Below are 13,601 nucleotides of genomic sequence, written 5' to 3'. Positions count from 1 at the left end.
GGCATCATGCAGTTGCTGCAGATTGGACGACGGTACACTCATGCTGCGAACAGCCCGCTCCATCTCATCCCAAAGATGCTCTATAGGGTTGCTGTCTGGGAACTGCGCAGGCCCCTCAAGTTAACTGAACTCACTGTCATGTTCCAGGCAATGTTTTTCAACTCTTCAATTGTCCAGTGTTGGTGATCGCGTGCCCACTGGAGCTTCTTGATGACTTGTGCGTTCCCGAGATGCGGTTCTGCACAACACTGTTGTACTGCGCCGTTTGTGGCACGCCTGTTAGCCTGCACCATTCTTGCCATTCTCCTTCGACCTCTCTCATCAATGAGCTGTTTTCGACCACAGGTCTGCCGCTGACTGGATGTTCTTTGTTCGTCGTACCATTCTCGGTAAACCCTAGACACTGTCGTGTGTAAAATACCACGCTCAAAGTCGCTTAGGGCACTGGTTTTGCCCATTCTAACATTAAATCGAACAGTAACTGAATGCCTCGATACCTGTCTGCCAGATTTATACAACAAGCCACGGCCACGTGACTCACTGCCTGAAGAAGTGATCCATTTTCGTGAACGGGGTGGTGTTACCTAATAAAGTGTATGTCCCAGATAATATCTCTTAGATGAAGTCTGAATTGAAGCATCTAGGAAACTGTTTCACTCCTTTTTATTACTGAGGTTAAACGAACCTCTGGTGACACTAATGTCAGGTATTTAGAATGCCACACTGTAATTCAGTCCCTACAAAGAATTCAAATATGTTTTGTCTCATTGTCTACCTTGCGGTAAAGCTCAAAAACAACATCACTGGAGCGGATAATTCACAAAATGATAAATATTTTTCCCCTACGAAAGGTTCAACCTGCAGTTGAGAGCTTGAGAAATGTAACCATGTTCTGAGGCGAGTTTTTGTTTATAATCAAGAGAGTAAAACAAGCTTACTGTATCTTTTGGAATGTATCTAATTAATTTAAAAGTAAAAAAAAATGGATGTACTAATGGAGATTGCCCCTTTAAATGAAACTGCAAGGTGTGTTTAATGAAATGTTTTATTTCACTTTTATTCAACCAGGTAGTCTAGTTGAGAACAAGTTCTCATTCACAACTGCGACCTGGCCAAGATAAAGCAAAGCAGTGCGACACAAACAACAACACAGAGTTACACATGGAACAAACAAACGTACAGTCAATAACACAATAGAAAAAAGTCAATGTACAGTGTGTGCAAATGGCGTGAGAAGGCAAGGCAATGAATAGGCCGTAGTAGCGAAGTAATGACAATTTAGCAAATTAACACTGGAGTGATAGATGTGCAGATGATGTGCAAGTAAGAAATACTGGTGTGCAAAGGAGCAAAAAGTAAATAAAAAAAATATGGGGATGCGGTAGGTAGATTGGATGGGCTATTTACAGATGGCTGTACAGGTGCAGCGATCGGTTAGCTGCTCAGATAGCTGATGTTTAAAGTTAGTGAGGGAGATATGTCTCCAACTTCAGCGATTTTTGCAATTCGTTCCAGTCATTGGCAGCAGAGAACTGGAAGGAAAGGCACCCAAAGGAGGTGTTGGCTTTGGGGATGACCAGCGAGATATACCTGCTGGACCGCGTGCTACGGGTGGGTGTTGTTATCGTGACCAGTGAGCTGAGATAAGGTGGAGCTTTATCTTGCAAAGACATAGATGACCTGGAGCCAGTGGGCCTGGCGACGAATATGTAGCGAGGGCCAGCCGACGAGAGGATACAGGTCGCAGTGGTGGGTGGTTTATGGGGCTTTGGTGACAAAAAGGATGGCACTGTTATAGTCTGCATACAGTTTGCTGAGTAGAGTGTTGGAGGCTATTTTGTAAATGACATCGCCGAAGTTGAGGATCGGTAGGATAGTCAGTTTTACGAGGGTATGTTTGACGGTGTGAGTGAAGGAGGCTTTGTTGTGAAATAGGAAGCCGATTCTAGATTTAATTTTGGATTAGAGATGTTTAATATGAGTCTGCAAGGAGAGTTTACAGTCTAGCACACCTAGGTATTTGTAGTTGACCACATATTCTAAGTCAGAACCTTCAACAGAGTAGTGATGCTAGTCGGGCGGGCAGGTGCAGGCAGCGATCAGTTGAAAAGCATGCATTTAGTTTTACTAGCGTTTAAGAGCAGTTGGAGGCCACGGAAGGAGTGTTGTATGGCATTGACGCTCGTTTGGAGGTTTGTTAACACAGTGTTTAAAGAAGGGCCAGACGTATACAGAATGGTGTGTGTGTGTGTACGTGTATTCTCATTCATGTTTCTGTCTGTGTCCTCTGCTGCCTGAGGAGTTCCAGGTGTATGAGTTGCTCCAGGAAGCCAGAGTTTGGTCCGATGGATCTGCTCAGATAGAGAAAGGTTCTTGTAGACCATCAGATACCCCAGGGCCAGAACATTGGATGCCCATGGCACAGTAAACAAACCCCTAGCCTTCAGGACACACAGAGCATTATACCTTAGTAACCATTGTGTTTCAGTGTGTGTGTGTGTGTGTGTGTGTGTGTGTGTGTGTGTGTGTGTGTGTGTGTGTGTGTGTGTGTGTGTGTGTGTGTAATTGTGTGCGATATGGATAGCTGAATAAGAGGAGAGAAGGATGAGCTGAGACAAGCGAGGGATGAGAGGAGAGAGGGATGGCTGGTGGTCCGTCAGTGGGCTAACAGTAACTCCAGCAGCTCAGAGACAGATGGAGATTCATAGCACCGCTTCTTTAGAGACATGCTGCCACCGTCTGGAGAGGAGGTGTGTGTTAGTTACAGAGACAGAAAAACCTAAGCGGAGCAGAAAACAGTCTGGTCAACAACAATCAAACAAAACCTCTTTCCCATCTGATCCAAGTCAACTTACCTTTAACAGGCAGCACAGCCCCTCCTCTTACCGCATCTGCTCCTCTTCATACACACACACGCACATGCACGCATACACACATACACACCCCTGCAGTTAGCTTCCATTTTTAGCATTCTGTAATTCTATACCTCCTCACCAGTGACGAAAGCATCCTCCAGAATTTACTGGACAGATGACACTATTCATTATGTAAAGGTTTCATAGTTCTTAATATATTAGTAGTACACGCCTGAAAGTAATATAATAGACACCAATCTGAGAGAAAAAAAGTACATTTTAAATTGTGTAATCTCATTATTAATGTTTCAACTGATATATTCCCAGGAGACAATTCTCAACTGCACAACTCACAGCGGGCTCAACATGACAGTGAGCATTGATTGTCATGTGCCTTTCTTTTACTGAGGAGTGGCTTCTGTCTGGCCACTCTACCATAAAGGCCTGATTGGTGGAGTACTGCAGAGATGGTTGTCTTTCTGGAAGGTTCTCCCATCTCCGCAGAGGAACTCTGTCAGAGTGACCATCGGGTTCTTCGTCACCTCCCTAACCAAGGCCCTTCTCCCCCGATTGCTCAGTTTGGCTGGGCGGCCATCTCTAGGAAGAGTCTTTGTGGTTCCAAACATCTTTCATTTAAGAATATGGAGGCAATTGTGTTCTAGGGGACCTTCAATGCTGCAGAAATGTTTTGGTACCCTTCCCCAGATCTGTGCCTCAACACAATCCTGTCTCAGAGTTCTACGGACAATTCCTTTGATCTCATGGCTTGGTTTTTGCTCTGAAATGCACTGTCAACTGTGTGACCTTATATAGACAGGTGTGTGCCTTTCCAAATCATGTCCAATCAATTAAATTTACCAAAGGAGACTCCAATCAAGTTGTAGACAGATCTCAAGGATGATCAATGGAAACAGGATGCACCTGAGCTCAATTTCGAGTCTCATACCAAAGGGTCTGAATACTTATGTAAATAAGTTTTTTTTTTAATGTATACATTTGCTAAAATCCATTAAAAGCCTGTTTTCGATTTGTCATTATGGGGTATTGTGTGTAGATAGATTTTTTTAAATGTAATATATTTTAGAATAAGGCTGTAACGTAACAAAATGTGGAAAAAGTCAAGGGGTCTGAATACTTTCCGAAGGCACTGTATCCATCAGAGAGAGGGTTACAATACAGGGTTGATTAATGAGAGATGGAAATGGAGAGAGAAGGGGAAAGAGAGAGAGAAAGAAAGAAAGAGCAGAGAAAGAAAGAGAGTCATGTAACAGGCATTATGTCACAGCTGAGGTCACCAGATGACAGGAGGGAGGAATGGAGGGGTGTGCATGTGTACTGTGTATGCGTGTTTATCATGTGTGGGTGTCAAAATGTATTGGTTGCGTACACAGTTTTGCAGATGTTATTGCAGGTGCAGCGAAATGCTTATGTTTCTAGCACACATAACCCCCCCCCAAAAAAAGAAAAGAAATTAAGACATATCAGAACGAGCAATATAACACACATACTGTATGTGTGTGTGTGTCAGACCTGGGAAGAAAATTGTTGTATTCGTAGTTTATTTGAAAATACCAACTTTAAAAATACTCAAGGCAGTTGAATATAGGCAATTATTAGTTAAATACACGAAAAGTAATTATTTCCTTTGGCATTCAAATACAGGTTTCAGAAAAACAAATCATATTTGAAGGTATTTCAACATTTGCAAGTTATTTGAAAACAAAAAAATATATATTTGATGGCTGCCAAATATTTGATGAAGAAACATAAACTACAACAGTTAGTTTAATTCATCTAAATCACCAACCTTTTCTGAGTCAAGATCACTTCCTCAGTAAAAAATCAAGCCGAGATCTACCACTTTTTTTTAAAACATGACTTACATTTTTAAAACATTAACCTAATAAAAACTGTTCTGTAGGGAAGAGGCTGGGCAGTAGGCCTGATACATTATCACAGCATATTGGCTATATGCCTAGCCTGACAATATTGTTATTCTCATACCATATTACAGGCTATTTCAAAACTCAACTTTTGGTAACAAAATAGATCGGTGGGTGTAGCACTTGAGAGTTACTGCTGAGCATTAATTTAAATAATTCGCTTTTTTTATTTTACTGGACTGATGGTACAAGCATCTTGTGGTAATGGTGCTGGGACAACTGGGAACTCTGAAGAAGAAAAAAACGATGTCAAATCATAACGTCATAGATCTTCAGGCCGGAGAGTTGAAGATCTAGAAAGATTCCCGATTTGGAATTCCGAGTTGGATGATCGTTCAAAAAAAATCCCAGACGGAGCTCGTTTTTTCAAGTTCCCAGTTGTCTTGAATACACTGAATTCGGAAGTCAGAGATTTCCGAGTTCCCAGTTCCGAGTTGTTTTGAATGTTGCATCTGTTTCCCACCTGATGGCGAAACTCTAGTCGCACCGCATCTGCCATGCACAAATTCATGTTGTTCCTATGACCAGAGAAAGTTAAATATTCCTCATATTAAAATAGACATTACGAGCTGCTAATAATAATAAAAACGCAGGGCTATCGATACACTTGGCTAGGCCACTCAAGCACATTTTATGTTTTGTAATAGTGTTGACAGTGCTGAATAAATAGTTAATCATGAACACATTCGTAAAAACAGCAGCTATTTGGTGTATTCTTTGACAGTCTCGCTGTGGCCATGGTTTTAAAAGTTATTAAATCTTACGTAGGCTAATATCAATGTTTGCTGTGCCGGAGGTCTTGGAAGCGCTGCCGGTGATTTGAGCTATCCGATTGGCCAGCGCACTCTCACACACTCTCACGATCCACAGATCTCCCGGTCCGCCGGGAAAGGCGGAGTTTGTTTTCAGACAAATTAAATGGTTCAAAATGGAAACACTTTGTTTACCCGGTGCGCAGGGCTTCTGAATCAATTGCACCGCGAATAAAAAACGAAATGTTTGGAGATCGACTAATAATGACTTGAAGATCGACCAGTTGGCGACTGGTGAAAATATCCAGTATGAGAATTTAATGTTACTGAGAATACTAACAGTAACTGCTAAAATATGTCAGTTAATTGTCTAAGGGAACTAAATATCCCTAAACTGCCTTCTTGAATCAACTACAGAAAAGGTAGTTGGAAAATCATGTTAATTTGTATTCTGAGTAAACTATCCCTTTAATGATAGCGTGTGTTTGATATAAAAAAATATATAAAAAAGAGTTGCACACTACATATGATATATTTCGGGGATATGTTGTGTAGTGTGTGTTTGAAACAAGAACTCTCAGATGGACAAAGAGGTTCAACATTGTTTTTTCTGAGCATCCAACTTCCCGTTTGCAATGTTTACAAATGGCTTTGAATTATTTTATGGAATCATAAAATTAATTGCAGCTTTTGACCTTTAAAGAGTCATACACTCTAAAAAAAAGAAGTTATGAATACTGTTGTGTGCATTTTTTGTATAATATCTGTATAATTACAATTTTTGGGGATTCATAAACTTCACCCTCTCTACACCTCTGAATATAACATGAAACCTGTTTGATCACCATGCACTGCAAAATCATTCTGGCTATGGATAAAGAGAACATCAACACATTAAAATCAACATGCCAGAGGATATGTAGTTGAGCATCACAACTTATTTATATTTATCTGTACAAAATATCATTGGTTTGACTTGATTTTCTACACCTGGGGCCTGTTCAGGAGATTGGAAATGTGCTGAATGTTCAGATATAAATGCATTATGTACAACAAATATGATCGACTGCAAGATAGATTTGCATAGTGTAGGAAATTGTGTTTGCTCTATTCATTCTATTTCTATCTGCAACATGCATTTCCTGATACAGCCATGCCTTTAGTTGAAGGTAGCTAATCCAATAGTTTATGTTCCAGATACAACCCTACCATTAGTTAAAGAGTGGTTACTTTCTGAGATCTGTATTCAAATAGTCTTAAAAAGTAGTCATTTTTTGGGATCTATAGTCACAGGTATAGTTACTTTCCACAAATAATATTCAAAACTATAGTTATCCCAGGTCTGGTGTGTGTGTATTCAGTCCATTCTCTCTCTGTGAAGAGTGTAGTCCAGGTTAATAAGCTGCATTAGGAAGCCTCTGTTGGGGAACACCCATCGTTTTTGCTGCACCAACCGGATGGCTGCCAGCAGAGGATGATGATGATGGATCATGAGGAAGGCTAGGACCAACGCAGCCGACCGACTCACTCCTACAGCACAGTGCACTAACACCTTGCCTAGGGAAGACAATAACATATTTACATACAGTCATGCATCAGTCACTCACACTCACGCACAGACAACACACACACACCAGCTCACTGTATGGGTCGTGGCTTACCTCCTGACTTTAATGCCTGGTGGATGAACTGAGCAGCAGGGTGAAAGAAAGGTGAGAGGTCAAAGGTGGGTAGGTCATTGGCAGGAACACCGTAATAGCTGACTGTGGTACCATAGTAATCATCACTGCCTTTACAACACATCTTACCATGGGCTGCATTCAGGACATGAGTGATGCCCAACTTCCACAGCTCATACTTGTTATGAGACATATACCTAGGAGAAACAACATAGAGATATCACTACAATAACACACACTATCACACACACACACACACCAACAGAACATACTGATTCAGCCCATACCTATCAAGAGACATGTAGCTGACACACACACCATATCCAAATATATGTGATGTGTAAGTATAGGTGTGTGCATGCACATGTGTGTGTCTGTGTAATTACGACTGGAAAAACAGGTGTACTCACATATCCCCCAGGTATAGGTTGGGCCACACCTCGTCTCCGTGCCTACAGGAGCTCTGGGCTGAATGTAGCACCTCCTCCAGCTCCTCCAGAGATGGAGGCTCACACACATCTGGCTCACATTCACAACTCTGCCCAGTGTCACATGAGCCTGAGACACCTGACACACAACCCAGTAGCTCACCTGTTTTGCTGGACACTGTACTTGAAACTCCCTCACTGGCCATTGTAAAGCCTAAACATAAACAGTGATAGTCCTCAGCTCATACAGGCCTCGAACATAAACAGACCATTGACTCTGTACTGCACTCTGCAAACTCTCCCTAGGCACACTTGTTTTTGCTTGCCTGGTGTGCCAGGTAGGAAGAGTTTTCAAGCTTGCGTTATGACAGCAAGTGACTGACATGAACAGGCGGAACAGTTAGCGGTGTTGACTAAATCTATAACACCATCTTTATACCCCCTCTAGTGGACATTGAAGCCCAATGTCTGCAGGATTGAAGGAAGGAAGAATGCTATTACAACCCTACTACATCTCTGGCTGCATACAGCAGCAGACAGCATGATTCTTGAATGAAGAGTGACAGTCTAAAACGCATTTAGGTTTGTCAGCAAATATACTGATAACTAGTTTTCCCTTGTGTCTTTGTTGTCAGTTTTCATTTTAACTGACGCTTGAGAGCGCCACAATAAGTAGAGCGAAGCTTGTGACGTCATTGAAAACACGAGCTAAAATGGCAGCGACCATGAGCAACGTGGATGAAATTCGGAATAGAGTGATATTAGGTGAATTTGATATAAAAAATGTAAGTGATTTAAGATTATACAATAAAATCTGATAAATTAAGATACTGTTTGTGTCTGAAATATATGTGCAGATGATATTCGAATTAACGGGTAGCCAACATTTGCTGGCGAAACATAATGTGCAGCTAACGCGTTAGCTAGCTAACGTTAGTACGGTAGAAAATACAACACAGTTCGCACACAGCATATTTCTCATGAAATATATGTACTGTGTTTAATACGCCAATAGATTAGTTGATCTGCGACGTATAAGTGCTTTAAAATTGTTCAAATGTTTCCAGGTTCATACAACAGATTACCCTGGCAATTATCCTGGCTACGATGACACATGGAACTTGCAGAAATTTCAAAAGGTAGCTCTTAGCTAGTTAACTAACTATTATCATGCTGGTATAATTTTACATTCAAGTCTGTTAAGTGGAATGCCAATAATACCCTTTACGTCAATATTATGTATTTATTGCAGAATTTCAGAATCGACGTGGTGCAAATGGATGAGACTTCTCTGGAGTTCGACATGGTGGGCATAGATGCTGCTCTCGCCAATGCCTTTCGAAGGATATTGCTTGCAGAGGTAGCTCAAATAGCGCCCTGGCAATAAAAATTATATGTTTATTATGTTTTATATGGTACATAGTGACGTGTATTAATACGCCCTCTCCTAGGTCCCCACTATGGCTGTCGAGAAGGTGCTTATTTACAACAACACATCTATCATTCAGGATGAGATCCTTGCCCACAGGCTGGGCTTGATCCCTATCAAGGCTGACCCACGACTGTTCGAGTACAGAAGTGCAGGTACATTTATGCTGCATACCTTGTCTCCACTTCCTCTGACAATGTTAACACAACGTTCCAAGACTTGTCTTGTAGAGGGTCACTGCCAATTACATCAGTTTTAAGGCATTTGTGCTTTTCCCAGGGGACGAAGAAGGCACAGAAATCGACACAATTCAACTTCAACTGAAGATCAAATGCACCAGGAACCCCAGAGCCACCAAAGACTCCGCTGACCCCCGGGAACTTTACCTGAATCACATGGGTAGGTAAGGCCGTGGACTGGGGCCAGCTCCAAGCAGAAGTGGTCACTGGACGCTCAGGGGCCCATTAGGATGTCAGTGGGAGTCTCAACTTACTGTTGAGAGTTAGAATAGTAGAATACACAAAGTGCAAGTTTCAAATTTGGTTGTGCGTCAGTAGTTTTTATGTCAGTCACTGACTCACTCAATTAGCCATGTCAGCAAACAATTTTTAGATTAAGTTAGTCAAGCCAGTTATCTAAACTTGTCGTAATCATTGTTGAATACCGACCAGGCACGCAGGGCACATGCCCTATTGATTTTTTGAGTCACTCTCATATGATTAACATGGCATAAGTCATGGGAAAATGTGTAGAATTGCAGGAGATATGCTTTAAAACTGCAAAAATGTCTCTGTCCCATGGTAAAATGAGTAGAATTGTATTACATTTTTTACACTGTTTTTCTTCAGTGTACTCTAAGGACATGAAGTGGGCCCCTATTGGGAACCAAGCTGATGTGTTTGCAGATGCTAACATCGGTCCAGTACATGGGGACATCCTTCTGGCGCAGCTCCGGCCTGGACAGGAGCTGGATATAGTCATGCACTGTGTGAAAGGCATTGGTGAGAGGACTTTCTCTGCAAAATGTTATAATGTCTGCACAATGGCAATCTGACGACAGTTTAACCTTTCTCAAGCCCTGTAACCAGTGATGTAGTATACAATTTAAATAATGTGGGTAAATGCTGATATTTGTCTGAATAAGTTAATTCTCCCTGTATTTTCAATGCATTTTTAGCAATGGGTGGGTAAACACTCGTCCAAATAAAAATACTTTATGTTAATTTACCCTCGCCACGCCGTTGCCTGTCGCTACAGATCTACGTCATATTCTGTTGAAATTAGTGATCTTTCTTAGCTGTTCTGGTGGCTTAATCCTATGCTCTATGTTTCCAGGTCAAGACCATGCCAAGTTTTCACCTGTGGCTACAGCCAGTTACAGACTCCTTCCTGAGATCACACTAATGGAAACAGTGGAGGGGGAGAAAGCAGAGCGACTAAAACGCTGCTTCTCACCTGGAGTCATTGAAGTGGAGAACCATGGGGGTAAAACAGTAGCTATAACATTTTGAAGCATTGTCCTTTGCACATACTGAAATTGTACTTTTACTGTAGCTATTTAAGTTCCATGTAGTTAATTCTCCATCTCCGTCTCAGGAAAGGTTGTTGCCAAGGTGGTGAACAGCCGCTTAGATACCTGCAGTAGGGAGGTTCTCCGACATGACGACCTCAAGAATGCTGTGAAACTTGCAAGAGTGCGGGACCATTTTATCTGTAGGTACCCAGGGAATTTAGACATCACTATGTTTCTGTTTCTTGAATTTGTGAAATGTACAGTCATAATGTCTAGTAAACTCAGCATAAAAACAAACGTCCTTTTTTCAGGACCTTTTCTTTCAAAGATAATTCGTAAAAGTCCAAATAACTTCACAGATCTTCATTGTAAAGGGTTTAAACACAGTTTCACATGCTTGTTCAATGAACCATAAACAATTAATGAACATGCACCTGTGGAACGGTCGTTAAGACACTAAGAGCTTAGAGACCGTAGGCAATTAAGGTCACAGTTATGAAAACTTAGGACATTAAAGAGTCCTTTCTACTGACTCTGAAAAACACCAAAAGAAAGATGCCCAGGGTCCTTGCTCATCTGCGTGAACGTGCCTTAGGCATGCTGCAAGGGGGCATGAGGACTGCAGATGTGGCCAGGGCAATAAATTGCAATGTCCGTACTGTGAGATGCCTAAGACAGCGCTACAGGGATACAGGACGGACGGCTGTTACATGTGGTCTGCCTCGCAGTGGCAGACCACATGAAACAACAGCGGGACAGGTTCAGGATGGCAACAACTGCCTGAGTTACACCAGGAAAGCACAATCCCTCCATCAGTGCTCAGACTGTCTGCAATAGGCTGAGAAAAGCTGGACTGAGGGCTTGTAGGCCTGTTGTAAGGCAGGTCCTCACCAGACATCACCAGTAAAAAGTGCTCTTCACTGACGAGTCGCAGTTTTATCTTACTAGCAGTGATGGTCGGATTCACGTTTATCGTCAAAGGAATGAGCGTTACAACGTGGCCTGTACTCTGGAGCGGGATCGATTTGGAGGTGGAGTGTCTGTCATGGTCTGGGACGGTGTGTCAGAGCATCATCGGCTTGTCATTGCAGGCAATCTCAACGCTGTGCGTTACAGGGAAGACATGCTCCTCCTTCATGTGGTACCCTTCCTGCTGACATGACCCTCCAACATGACAATGTCACCAGCCATACTGCTCATTCTGTGTGTGATTTCCTGCAAGACAGGAATGTCAGTGTTCTGCCATGGCCAGCAACGAGCCCGGATCTCAATCCCATTGAGCGCGCCTGGGACCTGTTGGATCGGAGGGTGAGGGCTAGGGCCATTCCCCCCAGAAATGTCTGGGAACTTGCAGGTGCCTTGGTGGAAGAGTGGGGTAACATCTCACAGCAAGAACACTGACTGTTAATTTTGCCCCCCCCCCCCTTTTGTTCGGGGGCACATTATTCCATTTCTGTTAGTCACATGTCTGTGGAACTTGTTCAGATTGTCTGTTGTTGAATCTTATGTTCATACAAATATTTACACGTTAGGTTTGCTGAAAATAAACGCAGTTGACCGTGAGAGGACGTTTTTTGCTAAGTTTAGTACATAGCCCATAGTGTTTCCACTGGAATATTTTTGCAAGGGTTGTGGGAAGGGGGTTGGGGGAATTAAGGCTTTAGATTTTGTTACTTTTTTATTTTAGGTTTTCACTCTGTCCTTTTTAAAAACTTTTTTTTTCTTTTTTCCGAACATCCCATTTTTGTTGTACATAAAAATGTTAAAACCACACCAGGACCACTTTTGAGGTCTGGGAAACATGTATGAAATTGACTTTTGCTTCAGTTATCCCTTAATTCAGGTACATATTCAGGTACATATGAACGTGATGGAGTTTGCAAAACAAATGCCCACTGGATTGCTGCAAATAATAATTATATAATTCTGCCAGGTAGATAGAACTAGCTACAAAGTAACCTATTCAACATTTAATTCAAGGTTTTTGGGAAAGCCTTTCCATCTATCAGAAGACCGATCATTAGCATAGCTATATCTTTTTTCCTGTTCAATATTTTGTTGTGGTGGCAACAATTTAGCAGTGGCGATGCACTGCTGCTAAATGAATACGAGGGTAATACTGCCCATATCGTTTTGCACTGTAGAAGCTAATTGATTCTCAGTGATTCTAGTACTTTATTAGTTTAGTATAGTTTGGCATTCTGTGCATGAATACTGTCATCAATCCTGTCTTTCCTCTTTCCCATACAGTTTCTGTAGAATCCACTGGCATCCTGGCACCTGATGTCCTGGTCACAGAGGCCATCAAAGTTCTCATGACCAAGTGTCAGCGATTCCTCGGTGAACTCGATTCCACAGAGATGGAATAAGAGCTATGTTGGACCAAATGGAAATACCCACTACGGGGGTTGGATATATGCGTGTGTTGAGCCGGTGTGCAACATGCTTTGGATAGTAGAATACAACACCAGTTGGAATAGCAGAACAATGCGGGAATGCTGAGGATGCTTTATTTTAGATTAACTAGACTATGGATTAGTTTGTTCAAATATGTACCCAGCATGACTTTGTCGTCCTCAAATAGTTGTGCTACTTATATATTTTCTATTCTGATTCATGCTAATGTCACTTGCAAATCCTTATGGCTCACCCATGTCATTAGGCCATTTGTAGAATTCTGCCTGAATTCTGTCCTTTTGGGTATACAAGAAAAATAGGTTGATGTCTTTACTGAATGAAGACGGATTTAGAACAAATTTGTCAATGGCGGGATTGGCTCTTCTCAGCCAGGTGCACAGTTGTGTTGTGTTCTGTATGGACTTGTTTCATGAAACAATAAAGGTAAAGCATATTACTCTAAATACTGATGTTGCAACATCTGTGCATACTTTACATTTTAGCAGATGCTCTTTAATTACAGGGCCAATTAGGGTTAAGTGCCTTGCCCAAGGGAACATTGACATCTGTGGGTCACAGGTACCTTAAACAAAATGGGCCACGGT

The 13,601-nt window shown here is 41.9% G+C and overlaps 2 protein-coding genes across 3 annotated transcripts; one reads left to right on the top strand and one right to left on the bottom strand.

Annotated features, from left to right (window-relative positions):
• Positions 1 to 5,827: 5,827 nt before the first annotated feature.
• LOC110502437 (dual specificity protein phosphatase 13) lies at positions 5,828 to 8,127 on the bottom strand. Its single transcript, XM_021580461.2, has 3 exons — positions 7,640 to 8,127; positions 7,212 to 7,426; positions 5,828 to 7,107 (listed from the first exon to the last, which is right to left on the bottom strand). Exons 1-3 carry the CDS (start codon positions 7,861 to 7,863, stop codon positions 6,908 to 6,910), a joined length of 639 nt encoding a protein of 212 aa, XP_021436136.2. The 5' UTR covers positions 7,864 to 8,127; the 3' UTR covers positions 5,828 to 6,907.
• Positions 8,128 to 8,158: 31 nt separating this feature from the next.
• Positions 8,159 to 13,460, top strand: polr1c (RNA polymerase I and III subunit C). Of its 2 annotated transcripts, none has more exons than XM_036959798.1 (9): positions 8,159 to 8,239; positions 8,725 to 8,796; positions 8,910 to 9,017; positions 9,109 to 9,241; positions 9,366 to 9,485; positions 9,935 to 10,087; positions 10,422 to 10,571; positions 10,683 to 10,799; positions 12,850 to 13,460. In XM_036959798.1, the coding sequence occupies exons 3-9, from the start codon at positions 8,934 to 8,936 to the stop codon at positions 12,966 to 12,968; spliced, it is 876 nt and encodes a 291-aa protein (XP_036815693.1). In that variant the 5' UTR covers positions 8,159 to 8,239; positions 8,725 to 8,796; positions 8,910 to 8,933; the 3' UTR covers positions 12,969 to 13,460. The 2 variants fall into 2 exon arrangements, with proteins under 2 accessions (XP_036815693.1, XP_021436135.1); XM_021580460.2 differs by lacking the exon at positions 8,159 to 8,239 and adding an exon at positions 8,284 to 8,442.
• Positions 13,461 to 13,601: the final 141 nt, after the last annotated feature.

Source organism: Oncorhynchus mykiss, chromosome 23 (genome assembly GCF_013265735.2).
Source record: "Oncorhynchus mykiss isolate Arlee chromosome 23, USDA_OmykA_1.1, whole genome shotgun sequence".
NCBI lineage: Eukaryota > Metazoa > Chordata > Actinopteri > Salmoniformes > Salmonidae > Oncorhynchus > Oncorhynchus mykiss.
This window is presented reverse-complemented; position numbering and strand designations above follow the sequence as displayed.

Bases quoted from the DNA above. Each gene is read 5' to 3' on its own strand.
- LOC110502437 (XM_021580461.2), bottom strand. From the start codon at position 7,863: ATGGCCAGTGAGGGAGTTTCAAGTACAGTGTCCAGCAAAACAGGTGAG. The intron at 7,427-7,639 runs GTGAGTACACCT...TGTTTCTCCTAG, and splicing joins AACCTATACCTGGGGGATAT to GTATATGTCTCATAACAAGT. The intron at 7,108-7,211 runs GTAAGCCACGAC...TGTCTTCCCTAG, and splicing joins CCAGGCATTAAAGTCAGGAG to GCAAGGTGTTAGTGCACTGT.
- polr1c (XM_021580460.2), top strand. From the start codon at position 8,371: ATGGCAGCGACCATGAGCAACGTGGATGAAATTCGGAATAGAGTGATA. The intron at 8,443-8,724 runs GTAAGTGATTTA...AAATGTTTCCAG, and splicing joins GTGAATTTGATATAAAAAAT to GTTCATACAACAGATTACCC. The intron at 10,088-10,421 runs GTGAGAGGACTT...CTATGTTTCCAG, and splicing joins GCACTGTGTGAAAGGCATTG to GTCAAGACCATGCCAAGTTT.